The 24,510-nt window shown below is 39.3% G+C and overlaps 1 protein-coding gene across 1 annotated transcript in view; it reads left to right on the plus strand.

Moving 5' to 3' along the window:
- The window catches only part of LOC307020631 (collagen alpha-1(XI) chain-like), an 82,746-nt gene extending 63,686 nt beyond the window's left edge, over positions 1-19,060 (plus strand). Inside the window, exons 47-67 of the mRNA XM_079652139.1 lie at positions 2,697-2,750; positions 3,247-3,300; positions 3,424-3,477; positions 3,748-3,801; positions 5,007-5,114; positions 5,375-5,428; positions 5,668-5,721; positions 6,151-6,204; positions 9,399-9,452; positions 10,730-10,837; positions 11,069-11,122; positions 11,672-11,725; positions 12,270-12,377; positions 12,904-12,957; positions 13,047-13,082; positions 13,178-13,231; positions 13,599-13,860; positions 15,533-15,645; positions 15,806-15,874; positions 16,398-16,631; positions 17,432-19,060. Of these exons, the coding sequence (XP_079508265.1) occupies positions 2,697-2,750; positions 3,247-3,300; positions 3,424-3,477; positions 3,748-3,801; positions 5,007-5,114; positions 5,375-5,428; positions 5,668-5,721; positions 6,151-6,204; positions 9,399-9,452; positions 10,730-10,837; positions 11,069-11,122; positions 11,672-11,725; positions 12,270-12,377; positions 12,904-12,957; positions 13,047-13,082; positions 13,178-13,231; positions 13,599-13,860; positions 15,533-15,645; positions 15,806-15,874; positions 16,398-16,631; positions 17,432-17,578 (1,833 nt within the window). The 3' untranslated portion in view covers positions 17,579-19,060. The remainder of the gene's footprint in view (positions 1-2,696; positions 2,751-3,246; positions 3,301-3,423; positions 3,478-3,747; positions 3,802-5,006; positions 5,115-5,374; positions 5,429-5,667; positions 5,722-6,150; positions 6,205-9,398; positions 9,453-10,729; positions 10,838-11,068; positions 11,123-11,671; positions 11,726-12,269; positions 12,378-12,903; positions 12,958-13,046; positions 13,083-13,177; positions 13,232-13,598; positions 13,861-15,532; positions 15,646-15,805; positions 15,875-16,397; positions 16,632-17,431) is intronic.
- Positions 19,061-24,510: the final 5,450 nt, after the last annotated feature.

Consider the following 24,510-nt stretch of genomic DNA (forward strand, 5'->3'; position numbering starts at 1 on the left):
GACCTTCCTTCACATCATTTACATACATCAAAAGAGCATAATGTATGAATGCACTCCAGGCTCTTAATAACACTTTGTATAGCTCATGGGCAAATGATGTGTTTTCTTCCTACAGGACCTTCCCCCTAGTATAGACACTGATCAGAATCCATCACCACTGCTAACATTTGGCATTTTGCCACGCCCCTTAATGTTGGAAGGGAGGCTGTTGGTTTTTCAATACATCATTATCATACATTAAAATGCCTTCTTGCAGTGCTCCCACTCCCATATAGAGCCCAGCAGTAGCTTGTATTCAATCAAATGTTTTAATCAATGTATAGTAGAAATAATCACATTTCTTCATAATGGACAAATTACAATACATTGTTTATTTCATAGAGGATTCAGAGAAAGGGGCATTCGATCCCCTGACCTCACCACCTTCAAAAACTCACAAAAACTCACCTCTTCAATTATTTGACTTTAACTATATATATGTATTTGTTCTTTTCTTTTCACTATATCTGTAAAGCGTCTTTGAGCACCTGTAAAAGCGCTAACAAAATAAATCTATTATTATTATTATTATTATTAAATCTGAAGCAGACTGGACACTCTTTACACAAGGATGGAGATTTGCTTTGTCCGGTATTTTCAACTTGTAAATAACAAGCAGCAAACCGTGCAAACAAACATGGATTATGCATATTAAGTGCCGTGCAGGAGAGTGACAAGGATGTTATCAATTAATTACACAGTTTTATTTTCCACTTCAACACACATTGATCTGTTGCTATGTATCTTCTTTTTAATGGTTGTTCATTGATTTGCAGAACGTTTTTAGCATCCATTTTGGGTTTTAAAATTATACTACTGGAATTACTTTTGAGAAAATAAATAATACATTCTCGCTCTTGAAAAGTGCGTTAAACAGAAGTCAATACCTATAAATTGCATATTTCCTCAATTCAACACACTCAGGGAAGATAAAACCTTAGTAACGTCCATGGATTTATCAATCTATTCTTTTTGTGCGACTCTTAAAAGACGGTATTAAATGCCAGAACTGAGTGGAAAATGTCACTTTTTGTCATTTAACAAAAGTCACATACTCAAAACAAACTGAACAGTATAGTCTGTGTTTGATTTATATTCCTATAAGAATGTAATAATAATACATTACATTTATAAAGCGCTTTTCCTGGTGCTCAAAGCGCTTACTTAAAAATGAGATTATGACTAAGCTTGATGTGACTGCTGTATTCATCTAAGTGTTTTCCTCCAAACTGCAACGGAGTGAAACGAGCGAAATGGCAAAGTGTCGGCTCATTTCAAGCCAATGAGCTGAAGTTGAAATCTTGCCTTGGTGGCAATGAATAAAGCAACAGCGCGTTTTAGAAAATCTTAAAGTCAATTATCCAAGGACTCACTGATGATGAAATTAGAGCGAAGCCCTGCTGGTCAATAGGGCCAGATAATGCTGTTATTAACTGCAATGGGCTTTTAATTGGGCATAATGCACTCCGTCTCCACTCTTTTAATTATGTTTAGCCAAGCTGCCCTTCGATAGATGGCAGCAGCCATTGCAAGCTCAGCTCTCCAATTCAATTATCTGAAGCATTAAAGATTTTTGACTATGGGGAATGATTGGCTTCAGACTGTGTTTGCCGTCCTCGCTGAGCACATGAATTCTTCAGATAGAAAAATTTAAGGTGAAAAGTAGATTGAATTACACCAAATTGTCTTTGTGTTATTCAAGATTAAGAAATGCCAAATTATAAGTAAACACTGATTGCTCTGATACGAATAGTTGTTTGTATATTTAAGTGTGTCTGCATGTTAATTTTACCCACAATGCACGTCTTATTTCCCGCCTGCTAATCCTTTAGTACATGTTATTCACAAATAAGCCTAACAAGTCGGACATTGATCAAGAGCCCGTCACATCTGAGCGTTATTATGCATGAAATCATTTGATACTTTATTTACTTCTCCATTCTTACTACCCTCATGCTTTATTACTGTGTCTAAAGTCCCACTCAGAGTCTGTTATAAATGAGCTTCTCTGCCATTCAGAGGTACATTAAATCAACAGCATGAGGTGAAACTACACATATGTGATCTCAATGATGGATATCTACGTCACTTTGGTTTCACAGTAACTTATCATTACCGCCGCCTTCCACCCACCTATTGATTATGCATGCTCCATCATCGGACCCCAACTAACACAACACATAATAACTGCAATTATGCACACAGACAATACGCTACAATAGCAAGATTAATTTTGCTGCACCTTCCCAAGTTGTATTCAAACAGTTTTTAGTCAAACATGATTGAATCCCAAAACTATATAACACGCACCGCCTGCAGCGTCCTCTTTGTTTCCACTTTCCTGTGGACAGAGATGGATGGAGCTCCCCCCTCTGTAATTTACACAGGCTGATTATACCCAAGCCTCCCATACCCTTTAATTACAAAAGGTGTCCTATTTGACTAATTGCGTGTGTACACTCAGGGGTTCTGCTTGTAATAATGCATTCTCCATCACGCAGCATCCCAAAGTTCACTGTTTAATACACATCACTGGTGCCTGGTAATGAGCAGCAACACAGTATCTCTGCCCAGGATGTCCTAATGTGCAGTTTTGTCTCAGGTGCTGCTTCCTATGACTATTCCCCTTGTTCTAAAGGTTATTTGTCTTCTTTCAGGGTTTGCCCGGCCCTCCTGGTGAGAAGGGAGAGAACGGAGACGTTGGATCAATGGTGAGTTTTTGGACTTTGGCCGATTTTGAAAAGTCTTTGGAAGATTTATTGACACTCACATTTTTGCTAGTGATGCACTGTTCCCATCCAGTATGAGACTAGAAGACTGTTTCGACTACAATAAGTCGATCGTTCAATTCAACAAGCATTATGTTCAGATTTGGTTGAGGGGACGCATGTTTCTCAAATGTTCAATGATTTATATTTGTGTTTAGCTATGCTTACTATCACGGGGAGCCTTACAGTAAGTACTTCCCTCTATAAACTTGGCTGTACCTATTGTTTTTTATGTTTGTATAGAAGCATATAAACTCAACTAATGTACTTGGGTCAACGAAGTCCCTCAGCTTCCGGTTCACTTTTTTTTTTTTTAACTCAAAACATTACAGCATGAAGTGATTCTATTAAATGTATTTTGACCATGCATACATTTACTTTGCCTTTTGCAACATCATGGTGCTCTTTCTATACTGAACCTCACTTTCTTTTCTGACAGGGTCCACATGGTCCTCCTGGCCCCAGAGGTCCTCAGGGTTCCAGCGGAGCTGATGTGAGTTTGATTGTTATTTTGGTTTAGATCATTCTAATAATTTAATAAAAGCACAAACTTTTCATTCAATATTTCTACTTTCTTTCACTTTCCCTAACTGTCCCTATTGTGATTTATCTACAGGGTGCTCAAGGTCCTCCCGGTGGTATCGGTTCAATGGGAGGTGTTGGTGAGAAGGTAAGCATCATATCATAAAGAGAGCAATTCTGAAGTTCTTTTCAGCTTCTAAAAATACATTATTTTATTTCCTTTGGTATGTTTAAATCCAAATGAATACTTTCTCTGGAATGTTTCTGTTTTGCTGCTGCAGTTTTAGTGCTGCATTGCATGAAAAAATGTGTTTGACATGAGAGTAGAAGATACAAACCAGAAGTCTGTCCGCTGATAACACTATCTGGTTTGTTTACTGCCAATGTGATAATCTACATTGTCACTGTGATCCAACAGGGAGAAAACGGTGAATCTGGCAACCCAGGATCAGCTGGAGAGCCTGGTCTCGGAGTAAGTACAATCTCATTTTTTAAATACTCATAATCTCATTTCAGATTGCACTTTCTATTTTTTAAAACAAGATAACTGGTAGTTTTGTGATTTAAAAAGCACGTATGCATGACAAGAAACACAACACCCAATCCAGTGGTGTGACACTGTATGCAATATTCAGGGACAATGAAGAAAAACAGAACTGGAGGGCAGCTTATGTTTATTCATTTACACTTGTGATATACAGTAATCGATTTAGGAGGATTTTACCTCCATACAGTATAACTGCAGTCTGCTGTGTAGCAATGATAGCAACCTCATCATAAAATTACTTAAGCCATAGATTTGGAGACCATTGGAGGTTTGTCTTTTATTCTAACCTCCTGATTGTTATAAGATGCAATGTCAGAATATACAGAATATAAAAAATATATATTGTTTTGTTTAATTTCTCTAAAATGAATGTTACATGACATACGTTTTTTATTTGTTATTAAATACTTTTTCTAAAGAGAAACCAAATGATTTTGACAAATTGCTTTTAGAGGACTTATTAAACATTGCATTAACATTAAGGCAGCATACTGTGTTTGCCTGCAAGAGTGCCTTTTAGTGAAATCATGATTCATTATTGACAATTCAGAGCATTGCCAATAATTAAGAAGTCTTTGTATAGACCCTGGTGGACTCACCTTAGTCATAGGCGTGGGCCAGTCCCCTTCCTTCAGTCCATCAGGTTGTATTTACGTATCTGTGGCTATGGATCTGTTTACAGTGACAGATAGAGCCAGTGTTGCACGTCACATCGAGGTCGAATTCAAAGGTGCCATGGTGACATCGACTAGAGGCACTCAGCTCTAATGGGCCAACTAACGATTCTGAGCTTGTTATATCGCTCCAACTCCTGCTCTTACTCAGAGCCAACACTTTAAGACACTGTTGATGCTATTACTAGAGCAAAACGTAATCATTTAGAGGATCAGAACAACTGTTTTAATACAAAATCTGAATAATATAATCTAGAAAAGCCTTAAAGCCTCATTTTGTATTCTTTCACCAGCTTTTTAGAGCCATTTCGGTGCTTGTTTTGTTGCCAGTTGGAGTGACAGATTTGTAAACACACACACTTTGTGCCTTACTGTATGTAGCATGCTATTGTCAAAGAAGCGTTGATGGCCGTTATGTTTGTGATCTTCATGGCCTCTGTTTTGTTTTCCCCTCAGGGTATCCGTGGAGAGAATGGAGAGAAGGGAGAATCCGGCCCCCCCGGAGCTGCTGGACCAGCCGGTGCCCGCGGGCCCCCTGGAGACGACGGCCCCAAGGGCAATCCCGTATGTCACCTCCACCGTCACACACACTCACACACACACACACACACACACACACACACACACACACACACACACACACACACACACACACACACACACACACACACACACACACACACACACAGCGCCATTGAAGAGTTATTAAAGCTGTCAGCTGCAGAATCACTGTGTCATATGTCTCAGTGGAGCTGTCTGCTGTCAGAGATGTTGTCGACGCATTGTCAAATATCCGCCTTCTCAGTGTCTCTGTCTGTCTGCAGGGTCCTGTCGGATTCCCCGGAGACCCCGGTCCCCCTGGAGAGGCCGGTGCTGCTGTAAGTGCTACATTTATCACTCAATCACTCATTTTTAGGATGGCATACAATGTTTTGACTCCTAATAGGATCCTTATATTACCCATACCTCCCTCTTTCATTCTTGATTCTTCAATTTTGTGTAAAAGGACTTGGTTATTGTATGTGCATTTCTTTAATGGGCCAATAATATAGACCCTTCTGTGATTAGTCTTACAGTGAAGTACAAGAGCTGACTAATGTTGTCATTTTTGTTTTAGGGTCTTGACGGTTTAGCTGGTGACAAAGGAGACGACGGAGAGGCCGGACAACCAGTAAGTATTGCGTGAGCGTAATTTGTTAAAACATGCAAAGTGAACAACTTAAAAATACACATTCAGCCACTCACACGCAATTTCATGAGCAGAATAATGTGTTAAAACACAGCAGTAACCCAAGAAGGCAAAGTAGCTTTGAAGTAGCAGCGTGGTAAATATGTGATCATTTAAAATCAATGTAATCATAGACTATCTTTGACATTCAACATTTTAAATACCTGTACAATAACGTAAATTATGTCAATGACTGTCTTGCATTATGACAAATATTGCGGTTTCTGTACATTTAAGTTCTGTTAAATACACAGTCAACTGTAGCACCAATATAAAGAAAGGGGTGTGAAAAGGACCAAAAAGTAATGTCTCATTAAGTAACTAAACCCTTCAGTTTTTCTGAAGCTAAGTGTTTTTATCTTTTCATTTTAGGGCCCTGCAGGTCCATCTGGTGAGGCTGGAGTACCGGGACCTCCGGGTAAAAGGGTGAGTACATTTCCAAAATTATGCACAACATCATACCTCTGCTAAGCACTCGAGATGTTCCCTATTTTTAGATTCACAATGCTCCTAAAGGCTTAACAAATATTACACACTGTCACACTAAGACACACATTTATGATAGCATTTTCTGTTTGGATACAATGTAATGTTGCCCATTAGTTAAACTGAGAGTCTTGAGTATCCAATAGTTAACAGGCAGAGAGCATCCTGCAGGAATATACTGACATATTATGGGTTTGAAAGCTACCGCTGCTTCTAATGTCTGGAAATGAACGTGTCACTTTAACGTCTGGCACTTGAAGCCCTCTCTGACACATCCAGCCTGGGTCTGACATTATTTCATTTCTCTGGCGTGGCAATTTTACGATGCATTCCATTTAATATTATAATGTTTTACTGTGAGCAATAAAGCAGGCTATTAATGCACGGTATAAAAGTCTGGCACAATAAGGACAAATAAAACTGAAACATTCATTTATAAAGTGAAGTCATTTTGTTTTGTGTATCTAAGCAGAGGTGATGTTTAGTAGAGTCTGCATTAGTATCAACCAGCTGCCATTTTTTTATTATAATGCAGCCTTTGCAACATTTAAATAGGTACAATAAACACTGTTGAGATCACGCCTTAGCAGTGATAGAAAATAATTATATTATCTTAAGTGCTGTAGATATTTAAAGTCTGTTTATTTGAACTACTTTTCATGCATTTGACAGCTATATGTACTAGTTATTGTCAGTATGTAAACACATTGATTGCTACATAGCTAAGCAGTGGTTCCTAACCATTTTGGATTGTGACCTCTGACACAAAGCAATGTCAATCATTGCAAACAGTTCGGAAGATTTACCGCATAGATAGACATTAAGATGGTCTCACTGGAATTACAGTTTGGGGTCAAAAGTGGTAAAATCATTCACATTCTTAGTGAATCCGAGAGTCCGAGACCTTACGTTTTTTTGGCTGTCCTACCTAGTTAATAGTCTCATAACCCACTGGACTGAAAGGCCTAACTGTACACAAAATAGATTAACTAGTTTAGCGTTGAACAACTACAACAGTTAGTATTGCAATCACATGATATAAAAACACATTAGTCACATGGGCCTTTTGCTTGAGAAAAACTACTTATACTTAGTACATTATTCCCATTGACATTAAATGGCGATTTGTTTACATTTCTATATTGATGCTTTTACTTAAAGGGTAACTTTAGTGTCTTTAAACTTGGACTGTGTTCACCAATGTTTTTATTCGCAACTGACAAATGGAGACACCACTTGGTCGAGGATTGAACAAAATCGCTGCACAAGAGCTGCATTGTAATCGCTCGGGGCAATTCTGCAGCGTCAATACACGTCCACTCAAAGTGTTGTTTCTGCCACTGGCTCAGAGTGTTGTATAAGCCTGACAACAATATGGAGAAGGACCATTCAGAGTTACAAAACACTTCTCTTTACCTTAAGCTCAATATTTAAGTCTCGCTCGGAAAGTGTCCTTCTGAAATTGCGTCCAAAATAACAAAACGGGCTAAATGTTCAGTCATGACATGTTACTCGTTTTTATCCAAAGCAACTTACATACTCAACACTGTGAGCAATCCCCACAGGAGCAATTTGGGGTGAAGTGTCTCAGGGACACAACGACATGCTTGCAGTGGGGTTTGAACCTGTGACCCCCTTGATCCGAACACTAGCACACTAATCCACTGCGCCACACGCCCTCCCACACATGAACATCTTTGAGATGACACTGAGCTAAGCTTTCTGTAGTCCAAAGTATCAAACTCCACTAACATTAGGACTCCTCTCTGCAACTTTCCAATAGCAAAGCGTATTTGAAAACATGAATTTATCTGTATGGTCCTTTCAATATTAACGTCACACACTCAACTCTAATAACTTAGCCATTAATACCACATTCATAATCTCACAACTCCCCAAATGTATGTTGTGACCCACAGGAGGGGGTCCACCAATGCAATACATAACCTAATTGTACATAAGACGGATAAACTAGCCCTGAGGTAAACAACCACACCAGTAAAGGGTTACCTATGCAATGAAACAGCAGTATGAACAATCAGAAACAAAGATAATGTGGTCCAGGTTTAAATATACACATGATGCCCTTTCAGTAGAGTACTTCTTCTTCTTCACTTATTTTTTCCAAATAACTATAAAATATTGCCTCTTGTGGCTGAAACACATTCATTTCTCAAGCTTGTCATATTCACACAGCTTGTGGTAATATGCTGTACAGTCCTGCACAGCAGAGGGTCATTCAGTAGATACAGTCCATGATCACATGTTACCAGTTAACGGCCAAAAATGTTATTTCCTTTATCAACACATTCCATTTTTTGTTTGTTTTTCCCACATTTCTGTGGCTTAAATGAAAATGCAGGCGGCTGGTTGATCACTCAGTTTAAAAACTTTAGTGTAGTGAGCACTTTCCATACATCTAATTTGTATTCCAAGGGACACTTTCCAAGTGACAGAGGCTACAGAACATATTAATGGACTTTGCGATATGATTTTTTATCTATCATTGGGGTAATTCGAGGTTAGTCTATTTCCCAATATCTCTTCGAAATTGACTCAGGATTGGTGCTCATTGATGCATGTGGTGTCTGCTTGACTACATTAGCACACATGCACGCACAAGGACACACACACACACACACACACACACACACACACACACACACACGTACACTCACTAATGCACACACACAGTTGCCAAGGCTCATAACCTACATTGAAGACCGGTGGCTTTTGTTTGGTGTGTTTGATTATGGTTCATAATGGCAAATGACAGCCCACTTAAAAGGTTTTGACCAGAGGCTGTTTGGTGAAAATGCTGATGTGCTTTTAACTCGGTATGTCTGGAATGTAGGGCATTTGCTCACCCTGCTGCTGCCTGGCCCTGCATTACCCTCTCTCTTTAAAACATATTCAAGGTCAGAGAGAATTAGCTTAACAAATAAGTATTTACATAAAATCAAAGCTTGTCAGCAAAGTTGATGAATTTCCCTTTTTAAAGAGTAGCTACCTTGATTTATGTAAAAGGCTTTAACATGAGAGTATTGTTATTAAGTTAGATTTTTAAATACAATGATATATTTATAGTATTGTTGTTCAAAATCCTAATTGTATGTTATTGTTATTCTTCTCAGGGACCTATTGGACAAGCAGGTCCGGAGGGCAAACAAGGAGAAAAGGGATCCAAGGTAAGTTGCAAACCGTTTGACATTAGCTCGACCTTAACGAAATACTATTAACCTCTGAAGTTGTAGATCTTAATCATGACGGGACCAGGCTTGGATAATTATATGGGGGCATGCAAACATTATTTTAAAGGGGTGCTTTTATGCTCATACCTATGTTCATATTTGTGTTGTGTGCCTCTACTGTGACGTGTCTCCATGATTTAATGTTCAGAGAGTCTGTTATTTTTTAGGATTTTCAAATATTAATGACCAAAAATTGATAAAACTAAACCGTATTTCAAGTTGCTCCTCCCTTGCTTCCTCGCTCTTTCATGTGATCTATTTCAAATAAGAATATCGTATAGTGTTACTAGATGTCTACACCTCTACAGATAACCTGTTAGTAACATGTGTTGTTCTTGTAAAACCCTGTTCAGGTGCACTTCTGTGTTAACCTCCGTATAAATGTGTCTAACTGAAGAAGCACTGGGGTTCCTTGAGGCTATCGGTGGATTTGATTGCTTTGTTTAAATCCATAACACGCGTGGTGTTTGCACAGTTGAAGAGCATCAAATAGGAAGACAAATCTTTATGCCTTACATACACACACACACACACACACACACACACACACACACACACACACACACACACACACACACACACACAGTGCACATTGTGTCCACACCGAGGTAAAGGATTAGAGTTGATTTGATGGAGACAAGACAAAGCCTGCATTGCCATCTTAAGATGTCAAATCCAGGCCTAATTGGTTGTCAGAGCAATTTAATCCCCCCCTCGTATTATCCCGGTCTATATGACATCTCTGGAACTTCAATGCATACAAACTGTCTGCTTCTGCTCGGAGACAACAGACGAGATCTGGTGAAATTTGATCTGTTTGGATGTTGCAAATCCTCGAATCTGTTCGATTTTTGACGATGTTTTCTTTCCATCAATTTGACTTCAGGAAGGGGGATTGCTTTAATTATAAAGTTAGATAAAGGTCTTGTTCTCAGAGTTAAAAGATATTCTTGACCATACATATTGCAAAGTAACTTGTTTTAAGTTCTGCTATTGTGTGAATCTCCTGCACATTGTTCTTCGATTGGAAATGCATTCAATATATTGGTCAGGACTTGAGGGCATAATGGGGTTTGCTGAGAAACACAGAATGTAAATGTACAACTGTGTTTGTTTACAAAGAATCTCTATAGATATAAGTGTATACTGTACACCTGTATGAGTCTTGGGCATTGTAAAGGGAGTCATTGTAATTGTGTGCTGATGTTCTACAGGGAGAAGCTGGAGCCGAGGGGCCTGATGGGAAAACTGGACCTGTGGGACCTCAGGGGCCCGCTGGGAAGTCCGGTCCTGAGGGACTCCGTGGAATTCCCGGCCCTGTTGTGAGTACATTTAATTCATTATCCCTCATGTTTTTTCAAAGGTTTCAAATGGTGAATTAAATCATGTTAATTGAGAAAGCCATGTTTGTGAATGAATGTTATTTGAACTACTACGACTTTTTGATCATGTATCGCTTCTTAAAGTACAGTTTACTGTCTTCATATATTCAGTATTTTGATTATTCTCATGTTATTAACCAAATATTGTAAATATTTCTGCTTTATTTTCAGGGTGAGCAAGGGTTACCTGGTGCTTCTGGTCAAGACGGCCCCCCTGGACCTATTGTAAGACATGTTCTCCCTTTGTAATATGTTAGTACATGTTAGTACACTATAAAACGTTTCAGTGTGATAACTTTACAGTTTAGTAGAGCTAGAACTATTTGTTAATAATCAATTAGTTGACTGCCAGAAACACAAATTAGAAACTATTTTGATATTTGAATAATTGTCTGTCGAAAAATTGCAAAAATATTTACTGGTTTTGTTTTTCTTAAATATGAGAATCTGACGCTTTTCTTTTGTCTTTCATGAATGGCATTGTGTTTTTGGACTGTTAAGACAAAGCACAACAGCCATTGAAGGAGACACCCTGGGCTTTGGGAAATTATACAGTGCATTTTTTCTGCATGACAGTGATTTATCGACAAAATGATTAATCGTGAAGCTAATCTTTAGTTGCTCCCTTATTGCTTACAGCAGTGGGTGCAGTACCTCTGCAGGAACAATGGAAAACAGTCAGGATGAAAACAGAGATGTGTGATGGCTGTCACAGTCAAATAATGTGTATTCATTTCCCCTGATGCTTCACAAACTGATTCTTTCCCTCCACAGGGACCCCCTGGACTCTCTGGTATGAAAGGTGACTCTGGAGGGAAGGGAGGGAAGGTAGGATATTATTACGATGCTAATCTCAAATTGCTTTATTGTGTATTTCTCATATCTGCCAATCAGAAGCTCTCAAAGTAAGCAAACATCTGGGCCCCTATTCTCAGTGTGTCCGGGTAAAGATGGAGAAAGCTTCTGCTCGGTGCTTTCACACCCGGACTTGATTTGCAGAATACAAGTCCAATAATATCCTCGCTGTAGTGGTCGTTTGTTAAATGCCAGCATGCGGTAGTCGGACGCAGATAACCATAACTCTGCCAGCAGCAGGTGCACAGACAGACCCCCATTCTTTAACATGACGCCAGTATAAACACACTATTTATTTATAGACAGAAATAAGCCGGTACTAAGCCTGGACAGATATTGTACGTAATCTTTTATTCTGGTTTCCCTTTGAAAAATTGCTTTCGTTTTCAACAGATGATGAATAAACAGAAATTAAACATTAGTAGAACAAAAGCAACATCTAGTACATATAATGTTCTTCTCCTATTTCAATGCTTTTGTCTGATGTTTTTTGCTCGTCTTTCTCTGCCTGCTTCAGGGTCATCCCGGTCTTATCGGTCTGATCGGACCTCCTGGTGAGTCCGGAGAGAAGGGAGACAGAGGACTGCCTGGATCTCAGGGTACCGGCGGAGGAAAGGGAGATTTTGTAAGTGTCAGGCAGAGCATACTCTATACAAATATACTCTGCATTGTCTGCATAAACATATTTTCAAAAAGTGTTACTTTCTCAGACTTAGGTTGAATCCTCACAAGACAAATATCTATTCTTACAGTCAGTGGATAAAGGGAATATTGCCTTTTGATTATTCTATACATATATTAAGACCTATTCATGTATTAAGGACTAGGTGCAATTGTTCATCGATAACTAGTGGAAATAGTATTTATTTTTTATTGAGTCAGATGTCCAAATGTACTAGTTCGAGATCTATATGTTATTTGTATGTATTCAGGCTTTTTTCTAATGTGATGCATAACAGAAGAACCCAGCTATTCGTATGTTATTTTGCATGCATTTGCCAAATGTTGGTACAAATCCATTTTCAAAAATACCTGATATGACTTCCTATACTCTCAGCCCTAACTGCAAGACATTTGGGACAAACACATCGAACATTATATTGAAATGAGATGTATACTAACTGTGTTCTGCTTGATGTGATGTATTACAGGGTACTGTTGGTACCTCTGGTCCCCTCGGCCCTCCTGGTCCTCCTGGTATTTCTGTAAGTCGCATTTCTTAATACTTTATTTCAAAAAAAATCCCTCTTCGTAATATCATGTTGTTCATCTCTTGTTCATTCCTCATCAACAGGGCCCTCAAGGACAGAAAGGTTCCAAGGGATCATTCGTGAGTTGTGTTTCCATTGTTGCCTTTTATTGCCCACTGTGTAATTTATAATGAGAACAGACCTCATTTTAATGATGTCCATATTTTGTTTTCAGGGTACATCCGGTCAGAAGGGAGACACTGGAGTGATCGGACAACCCGGACCCCCTGTAAGTCCCCTGTTTGTTGTTGTTTGGCAGTTCTACCCCAAGCTTTATTATTGTTAGAAATTAAACAATATACTGCTGTGAATGGACATGAACTGTAGCATGTTGATTAAATACTAGAGCTGAAACAACTATTACAGCTCTAGTCTAGGAGTGGCTCCTTAGTTTCATCTAACAGACAGAGAATCAGCACTTTTGAAACAGAGGGGATTATGGGATACTATCTGAGACCTATAATATATTGATGAAAAACAGTATAATAGGGGACCTTTTAAATAATATATATGTTGACCCATCTCTATAGACCATGCTTTTGGATACATCCCTTGTTAAAAATGGTGCATGCTTAACCTACACATTCCTGTTGCAGGGTCCTCCCGGTGACTTCATCCAGCCGCTGCCCATCCAGGGGGCAGGCAGCAGGAAGACGAGGCGGCAGGCTGACGTTCAGGGAGACGCCGCGATGGCAGACTACGGCGTGGATGCCGGTATGGAGGGAATGGAGGATGTCTTCGGATCCCTCAACAACCTCAAACAGGACATCGAGCGCATGAAGTTCCCCATGGGCACCCAGGACAATCCTGCCAGAACCTGCAACGACCTGCAACTCAGCCAGCCCGACTACCCCGACGGTGAGAAAGAGTTTATATTAGCGATGAGACAGCATTGATTGGTAGTAGAATTTGGTCTACGGTTGAAGTAGTTAAAAACGTTAAACATTCAGTATAGAACAGCCATATTTATTCTAGCCTCTACTTTAGGGACACTCAACTCACAGAGGCAGTTTAAATGGCTTCCCCAGGCACTTACTTTATGCACTCTGGAAGCTTAGTGCCATTTCAAGTACAAAGACATTTCCATTGTGAATCTGTTTAATTTAATTGTGAGGTAGATTAATAGCTTAGACTTAAATAGTTATACTTTATTGAACCCAAATTTGAAAATGATTGTGTTACAGCTTCATAGCACACGAGTAACCCACGTTATAAAAATAAACGGTAAATGTTTAAAGTGGAATGATATACATCTATATACGATCTCTCAGTCTGTACACACACACTGAAAGATTGACATTAAAGTTGACTTTGACTATAGAATACACAACATCAAATATTCAGAAGGTTTGAAAAGTTACCTCGCTCTCATGTGAGTGTCACTGGTATAGTTTGTCACTTAAATGTCATAGTATAGTATGCTATTTACACAAAAAGAAATCCTGTCATAAATCCATTTATTGGAAAGTGGTTGATGGTCATTCAAATGGTATGGTATGGTATGGTAGTATGGTATAGTGTCCTAAAATAGTCATGGTTTAGTATGACCTAAAACTAAAAGTATAAATGCATTTTTAAAGTTAACTATAAAAGTATTTTTTAACAAAGTACATCTTCTAAATGAAGAATCTCACCTTTCCCTTACGGGGAAAACTCGCAAAATCTGGCTTGACTGCAGCTAAAAAGATTATAGTCCAACGTTGGAAACCTCCTCACGATATTTCAAGTTCTCACTGGCTTCAGAGTTTTTTGAACATTTCTTACCTTGAACTGTCCTCTGTGAGAATCGGAGTGGATGGGTGGGGGGGCGATGGAGAGGGTGGGTAGGTGGGATTTAATTAATCCAAAATGTTGTGCAACCTGAATTGTCTTCTGTACTGTGTTGTAAATTGAAGATGTTGCAATAAAAAATGTATGATTAAAAAAAAAGAAAGAAAAAAAGGAAATTATGCCATAAAAAAGTCAGTGTTTGAACTAAAGGAGCCAGAGCATAGTCATAGTACAGTATGTAGAATAAAAACAGGTAACACTTTATTTTGATAGTCCATAGTTAACACTCTATAAGTCATCAGTTGACATTTAGTAGCATGTCAACAGTGCATCAGTTGACATTCAACAGCACCGTTCAAACCGACAAGTAACTAAGCATTAGTTGATGATCAACAGATAAGCAATGAAAGTTCAGTTGACTATTACATTAAGCATTAGTTGATGATCAACAGATAAGCAACTTTAGAGTTTAGTTGACTATCTGTTGATCGTCAACTAATCTAGAGTTGACTATTAGTATACTTTTAGTAGGTTCTCCACTAAGCGTTTGTAGGCATGTGTTAGGACTATCCAATTAAAGTGAAAAACAGTTGAGAACAGTAGAAAGTCTATAACCTATCAACATAACACATACATGCTACTAAATGTCAACTGATGACTTATAGAGTGTTAACTATGGACTATCAAAATAAAGTGCTAACTAAAAACATTTTTAAAACCGTTGCCTCGGCCCCGTCTCATGGCTGTGTTTGTCTCTCAGGTGAATACTGGATCGATCCCAACCAGGGCTGCACCGGAGACGCCATCCAAGTGTTCTGTAACTTCACAGCGGGCGGAGAAACCTGCATCTTCCCAGATAAGAAATCCGCAGGGGTGAGTAACGAGGAAAAAGGCTAAACCTGTTCAATACAGTATGAGACTCAATCAAATGCTGAGGAGCTATTTGCTGACACACTGTATGCACACTTTGCAATTGGAAAAGTAACACATATAATCGTCATTGAATTCATTTGTTTCCTTTTTCTGATTATAGGTTAGAATATCCAACTGGCCCAAGGAGTCTCCAGGGGCATGGTTCAGTGAATTTAAACGTGGAAAGATTGTGAGTAAAACCATGTGACTTTTTATTTTATATTATTTATTTTTAATGTTGCCGTTTAATTAGTTTGTCTTTTTCAAGATTCAAGGCTTTTATTGTCATTCTTACATAGCTACAGTGTAGTGCAACACAATCAAATCAAATAGAAATAGTGCAATTATAGTCTATATACTTGCAAATATATATTTAAGCAATAGCTCACGACAGGCCGTTGTATACAGTATGGCCGTTATATCACAGTTAAGGGGCGTTAAATTCAACATGTATATTTTCTACTTTCTTGTTTATTTCTAGTCTTTGAATTTGTATTGTACAATGCCATGCCTTTTTATACTAATGCAACACAAACATTTCCCAAATTGGAATCAATAAAGTACCATCTTATCTTATACAAGTCTTATTTACGGTAACTCATTCCCTATAATCACTCTCTGCTACCCTGCCTTCCCTTCTCTTACCATTTCTTTTTCAAACTGTCCCTCTCTGTATTAACCCCGTTTCCTTTTCCCCATCTCTCTCTCCCTAGTTGAACTACGTTGACATGAAAGAAAGCACCATCGCCACAGTTCAGATGACCTTCCTGAAGCTTCTGAGCTCCTCGGCTCGTCAGAACTTCACCTACATCTGCCATCAGTCGGTGGCCTGGTACGACGCCAAGGGGGACAGCTACGACAAGGCGCTGCGCTTCCTGGGCTCCAACGACGAGGAGCTGTCCTACGACAATAATCCCTTCATCAAGCCCCTGACGGACGGCTGCTCGGTAAACACTGCTTCATAACTTTCCCTTTGCAATTCAACTTTGTTCCAAATCCCATGGAATCCAACTAATCCTCACAAACACGGAGAAGAAGAATGGCACACGACAATGTTTAAACTGTCAGATACAGACCAGAATAATCGAGGGATTGGGCGAGTTTAGAATCTGAAATTGTTTCAACGGTTTGTAATGAATGTTGGTTAGGTTAGAAAGAGCTGAAATTAAGCTTTTAATACATCGAAAACACTTTAGGATAATCGATAGGTGGTTGTGTTGCTTTTTCAGCTTCGTAAATATATTTTTTAAATGATATTAAATGTAATATCTTTCAGTTTTTGGCTCTTTGACAAGCTTTAGGAGTAATAGAGATTTTCCTTCTTTTTTTTTTTTTTTACATTTTATGTATCAAATGATCAATTAAATAATGAAAACAATCACATGAAAATAAATAATCATAAGTTTATGCTATATATTTTTGTATAGAGCAGCAGTTAGGACTTTTTTCTTACAAAGGAAAGAGACACCTTCTTAAATGATTTCAAAAATTTCCATCACAAATGTCCAAAGCCAAGATCTCCATTGTTTCATTAGTTTGACTAGCTGAAAACATCAAGATATTTGAATTACAATGATGAAAAAAAAAGAAAAGAAGCAAATCTCTGCATTCCTGAAGTTTTCTACCATCAATAAATCTTTGTCTGCTCTTTCAAGATAAGCCTTTACCCGTCAAATGCATCTCTTTACTGTAACTGTTCCACAAGGTTATATTTTGAAGGGACTCACACTGTTCTTTGTGCTTGCAGCTGAAGCAGGGCTACTCCAAGTCGGTGCTGGAGATCAACACTCCCCGCATCGACCAGTTGCCCATCATTGACGTCATGCTGAATGACTTTGGGGAATCCAACCAGAGGTTTGGCTTCGAGGTCGGCCCCGTCTGTTTCCTCGGCTAGACACGCCCCTACTCCCCGCTGAAGGACAGGGTCAGAGGGTCCATACTAACACCCACATGCTGAGATCCCACCGCCTTAAACCTTCTCTCCCTACGAAGTCAAAAACCTGTGTTTTCTTTCGTTGCCGAGAAGCTCCACTGAAGCCCCGGAGAAGAAGAGTTGCCCCCCCCCCCACCCCACCCCCAGGCCCTGTCATGAAGCGTTGACCCGGGGAAGCTACTCCTCGCCCTTGTAGGGCCAGAATCACATGACTTTAACTTACATGTAGGAATGGGAGTGACATCAGGAAAAGGACATTTGATGCCGTGGCGGACAGAGCAACAGAGAGAGGATCCACTCACCCCTCGTCCTCTCCCTCCCTCCCCCCCCCACGCCTCCCTCTCTGGAGCTCTAGGTGCTGCTCTGAATACAACCACAGGGGTGCTTTTGTGCAGAATCACAAAACACTCAAGGTGCTACAAAAAAGTGCTTTTTGATCAAACTGTAATTATTATTATTATTGTGTATAATATTGTTCCTTCCTGAATCCACTCAACTTGCATGTGCCCCAGCTCTTAGAGTTTAAATAAGTATTTGGTAAGCTATAGGAATAAATCCAATGAGTATATTTGATGTGTGATAAAAACAAAATTGCTAAGAAATATGTCTTTTGAAAACATTCCAATTTGTAAGTACACAATAATCCTTTTGTAAATAATATGACTTTCAGTATTTGTTATTAATAAGAGCTGACTGGAACATAACACCTAACTCTAAAAGCATTTTGTCTTTTTCATGCCAGTTGGTATGCCCATTAGGATATTAAGCCATAATAAAATGAGATATTAATATAAATATTGTAAGAAAGGGCTTATTCTTCCACACCTTATTCCCTCAGATGTTATATTGTACCTCAGTTTCTTTTACAAAATGTGGACATATTGGGCTCCTCATCAACCATGTTTTTATCTTGTAACACAATCACAATCTTTGTAAAATGACTTCCAAAGAAAAGTAGTCCTAATTGTTGTGGGGTCTTTACCAAAATTGAGGAAAAAAAAGCCCCCTTTATTTTGTTATTTGTAACAACGAACAAAATGTTTTCATGTGCCTTCAATTGTTCTTTCTAAAATATTAAAACTGGATTCTGAAAATGGTTGGGTTGAATGTCTGTATTGTTGGCTATTTGAGTGCAGATATGATAAGTGTCCTCTCTGTGATTCTGCGCTGCCTTCTACATATTACCTTCCTACGTCTCGATCGTTTAAGATTAGGAGGATTAGTGGCTCCCTGTGATTGATTCTGCTGAGCCAGGCGCTGTGATCTCTTTCTCTGACTCCGATTTGCCTTTGATCAAGATCTGTTTGCATCTCCGTCTCTTTAGCTTAGAGCTAACCTAGCATAGACTCCAGAGTTGCTTTCAAACCTGTGTAACTACAGTATGTTTACAACCTATGTACAAATGAAATAAATCTTTGGTGCTTTGCCAAATGCACACTGCAATTGTTTGCATTCACTTATAGCGTATAGCCAACACTGAGTCTGTCAGTGTATTGGCACAAAATGCATGGTCACACAATGCATGCTGGGATTGTAAATACTATCACTCCCTTACAGCACCACTGGCTTTGTAGAAAATACAGTTAGACCAAAACTGGTCATTACAGGATATTAAAAACAAATTGAATTGGATCCCCCTTGCCTAAAAAAAATATCCTTATTCACCCTAATTATCCATAATTGTTTATATTGTGTTAGGTCCAAAACACATACAGTAGAGGTGTTGTGATATCTCGATTGCTATTCTTCACTTGCTTACAGCTTTCAAACAACATAACTTCATAACATGTTATAACATTTTCAACAGCAGAAACATTTGACAGTGCTGCTCAAGAGTCTACAGCAAATGCCAATTAAAGGTTAAATATATATTTTATTATAGTAACGGATATGGGATAGATTTTACAAAATATACGTGACTCCAAAAACAGTAACACAAATCAGCCTATGCTATAGAAAAGTATGAATGGAATTGATCTACTTCAGGTTTTTGCCTGACTTAACCCTAAGTAGGAAACTGTTCAAAATGAGACAGAATGACGACGGCTATGACGACACAAACAAAAAGGTTTGTTCTCAAGCTCAAACATTTCCATGTTTATGACATTCTCTTTCTGGCCATTAACTATTCATGTCCCCTTGGCGAAGGTCAAGAAAGATCTTGAAAGCAGACTAGCAGTCATTTTCCAAGAGAGTGAGTTGGAAGCAGAGTCAGAGTAACTTATAGAAGTTGACTGTTTGCAAACCATCGAATTATCTTCAAAGAAACAATTTAATTTTCGAAGATCTGCTGGTATTTACTCAACAAGAATACTTCACATGGCTCTATCTTTGATTCAATAGACTTTGGTTAAATCTCACTCAGCATTACAAAAGCTCAGTGCTCACAATGTTGGTATTGAAAACACACAATATAACATACGTAAACCTCTCACTGCCTCCGTTTTCAATACGTGTTGGCTTTCTGAAACGTGTTGGAATCATTGCGTCATGGACAAAAGCTCTGTGTGTGAACTTCATAACCCTGAATGCTGTCATGTTACGGTCAGTGGAAGCACATGTGGTGATGAATGAGCTGTAATTAATAAAGAGATTAACACTATTTTTGATCTTTGCAGGCACAACATATTATGCTGTTTGGAAAAATGTGCCTCAGAATCAAGACCGGGAGAGGATATTAAAGCTGAAGTGAAATGAGAGGATGTTTGCTTGGGTAAATGTCTGCTTCCTCACTCCATCCAATCTAGCATCATGCTTTCACCTTAACCTGCTACTCATTGCTGTCTGTTTGAACGCCCACTTTGGTCAACATGGATAAATTATTCTGTCAAAACTCAACTGCTGCTGTGGGCTGCAGTCAAATAGAGAAGGAGAAGTGGAACTGTTAAATCTTTCACTATTTTTAGACATTTCTCCACCATTTTAATCTTCTCCAGGGTCATGATGAGCTGGATCCTATCACAGCATGAATTAAGTCAGAGGAGAAGGAAAGTAGCCTGGAAAGTTTCCACTGTGTCAGTGGGCTAACCCAGAGAGACACTAGAACACATTCAAAGCAACATTTCACACTCTCTGGTGCATTTAACTTAATCGAAAAGGCAAACATAAGAAGCCCACACAATAAAACCAACAAATAAAAGAATGAGTCACCTCACTGTTCTCATATTATTGTGTAGCTTAAAGCGTTTTAATTTCCCCGATTTGTTATTTTTTGATAAAGCCCTTCCTGTACTATCTTGATCTCTCTAATTGTCCTTATCTTTAGGTGAATTAGCTGCGCTGCAAGTGCCTCTTAATAACCTGTTAAGCCATTTTATTTTGGCATTTCAACACAATTATTTCCATGAATTCACTCTGGGATGGTTTCAAAATAAACATAATTAGCTAATCAATAGCTATTTTTGATTGGAGAAGTTGTTGTGATAAGGCATGTTGTTTTTCCACAGTGGCGATTGTGGTGGCAATTCCACACTTAATCACCTCATTGTGTTACATGCCGAGTATATGAGTGGACTTATACATCAGTATGGCAAAACGTACGGTGCAAGGACAGGTGTGAGTGCAAATGTTATAAGATGGCCAATTGATACAACTATTTTTACATAGACAAAGATTTCATAGGTACTGTAGTTTTAGTCCATTTCATAAATAAACACAAATGTGATTTAAAATGTTACAGAAAACAGAGAATATAGAAAATAATATATTGTATGGAAACATTAGTGATTCCACTAAGAAAAAGAAAATGTTTCCTTGTTATGGAAATGTTTTGCATGTAGCTATTACTGTTCACGTCTAGTTCATTTTATTTGAGTATCCCAAAATAACAAAAACACCTTAATGGGTTTGTAATTGTTAATTACAACACAAACATGAACGTGGGGACTGTTGGTTTACGTACATGGGGCCTACATCTTGAAAGCTAACAATCATCAAACTACTTCTGGGCAAGGGTTCACCACCCCCCCCCCCCCCCCCCCCCCCCCCCCAACTGTTTAAATAAACATTAACATGTTGAACTGCAACGATTTGTTAAGTAACTGGAGAAAAAGAGTGAGAAGAACAAGTGAACACTTTCCTGTAAAAAGACAATTGTGTTTAGAATTGCCAGCATCATGTAATTTATACACCATAAACACTTTATTGACCGGTGTCTCCTTTGTTGCAACATAATTGCTTGTTCTCGCTGTTGATATTTTCCTGGATACCAACAGACACAATACATCTGATGCACAGCATAAACCTTTGTCCACTCTATTGATTTCACACTTCTTCAGTAAAAACACTGTAGCAATTTTGAAAGTGTATTTAAACTGCAAAAGACACCCCAAGCTCATCATCCGTCATAACCAATTTGAAGTGGATTGAGCCACAAAGAAAGCAGCAGCCAATGTTAGTGCCCGGAGAGAATCTCATCAGGGATGCAGGCCATGGCTCACAAAAACCCTTTGTTCAAGAGCGCCAAGCAACTCCTGTCTTCTCCTCCTGTCAAAGACACTTCAGGAGTGTTCCCTGTTCAAACAGTTTCACTGGGAGACTCTCCAACAGTACTGTGCTTCACTGCCCAGCCCATCACCTCTCCCCAACCTACTGCTGCTCTGACGGGGCCTGGAGACACCGCTACACCTCCGCTCTGCAGTGAACACCACCTGTGCTCATACACACCTGATGTGCACAAAGAAGGCAATCCTGGCTCCAACAATGGTGGAACAAGCTCCCCATTGATATCAGTACAGCAGAGAATCTAAATATCCTGGCATCCTATATAACTGCATTACTAGAGGGTTTTGGCACATTTTAATATGCACCAGAATTTTTAAATAGTTTGGCTTACAAATGTTCAGGGTCTATCTTGCTGTTTCTGAACTTGTATCTTCTTGGTTTATAGCACTTTTGTAATTTGCCTTGAATAAAAGCATCAGCTAAATGAAATGTATCGTTGTTAACGTAATGATAATCTGAACACCTCACCACCCCCCCCCCGCACTGTGTCTAAATATGTGCTCCTAACCTGACAGAGCTTTGCATCCTCCTGTCTCATTTGCTGCCTTTGAACCGTCGAAACAAAGACTAAACAAAGAACAGATCTGTCTTCTTTCCTTAGAGAAGGAGGATCATTGATTGGCATACAAAAGTGAAAAGGCTTCCCACCACGGCAGAGGTGACTCCTGCTGTCAAGGACATTCTCTTTCTGCAGGAGCACATCCTCTAGGGAAAGGTCTGGATGGCAATCAAAGTATTGAACACATGACTCCAGTCAAGAGCTCTTTAGGTGAAGAATGTTCCAGGATGCGTTATAGAAAAGATAAAATATGCCAATCAAGAAGGTTGTCAGTAGGCTAATGTTTTTAAGACTTTAGGCCCTGACACATCAAACTGACACCAAAGAACACGTCCCGACGGACCACGACTGTTGTGTCGCCTCACGTCTCCTGCTTCTTGGCCAACAGTCGCTCTGGAACACACCGCAAAGACTTTAGCCGACGGCCAAGTAGCACGTAAGAACTGCGCATGCATGTGTGAGTGGCAATAACTCTCCTTACCAGCAGGCGGCGGTAGTGTGTATTCGTCATTCAAAAGAGGCAACAACCGGAAGACAGAGAAGAAGAGCAGACTCCGTGATAAACAAACAACAAATAGCGTGTGCGTTCCATTTTCACTCTCGTCCATCGAAAACATGTCTTGTGCGGTACTGGAGCTATCAGCCATTGGAGTGTTGCTTGCGGAAGACATTCTTCGTGCCTTCTTAAAGCGTTTGTTTACGTCCCTCACCTACGTTTCGCTTCTCATGCACTGATTCGCTAACTGAACAGCCAATCAGAGTGATTTATTTGGCCCGACTGCCAAATAAATGGCTAGAAAGGATCCGTCTAGTGTAAATATGACGTCACGTTCTCGTTGTAACTCTCGTTGTAATCGGAGCAGCTCGGAAACACATCTACAGCAGTAACATGATGCAACATACACATTAATGCAGCAGCAATATTAATAGAGAAACATCAGACATAATAGTAAAACACTGCAAGGGAACATTTTATTGCACCAGGAGCTATCTTGGGATTTTTACTGCGACAACGTTGACTTGCCTGTGAATAAAAAATAAACCATAGTGTTGGTGATCTACAGTGTTGTCATTCTTCTTTGAACACCAACAAGACCGCTAACACCCTATTTCAACAATCAAACTCCCTGTCATTGACATAATTAATAGATAGTTTAGCTTCTCATCATCAGTTGCTGTGGCCCACTGATGTTAACGATCGTAACTGAAAGGCTTCCTGCCAAACGTAAACATTCAGCCACGTGACATTCAGCCAAACTCTCGCGAGAGTTTTACACTAGACGGATCCTTTCTAGCCATAACCCGACTGCCCGACCTGCCGATTCAACAGCCATGCGTCGGCCATGAAAGGCCAAATAAGGCGTATCACGGGCCGGCCGACGGTGCGGGACACACCAAATTGAGTTTGGGCGACAGGGCACGCTTCGTCGTCCGACTAACACCGACGCCGATAATCGGCCTGGTGTGTCCGGGCCTTTAGGAAAGATAAACATAAGCACTGATGTTTGACTGCTAGTATTTTTCTGTCCCAATACTGTCAAAGCCACTTCTTCAAATGCTGCTGACAATCTTCTTGAACAACTGTGAACTGGTATACAGGATAAATGTCAAACCACATAGCCTGAAGCACTTTTTACTTCATTAGTATTTTCAGGCTTACTTCAAAAAAAGCAAAGTGTCTGAAGGTTTATTTGCAGTCAAAAATGTGCCAGTGGTCTCATATAAATCCTAACTGAAGTAATCAGCTTGAAAACAAAAGGCTGAATATAAAGCTGTGCATCTTACTCCTCCACAAACTGTGAACTCCATCAGTATGCAGAATGAGCGCTTC

Source organism: Notothenia rossii (assembly GCF_949606895.1).
Source record: "Notothenia rossii genome assembly, chromosome: 9".
NCBI lineage: Eukaryota > Metazoa > Chordata > Actinopteri > Perciformes > Nototheniidae > Notothenia > Notothenia rossii.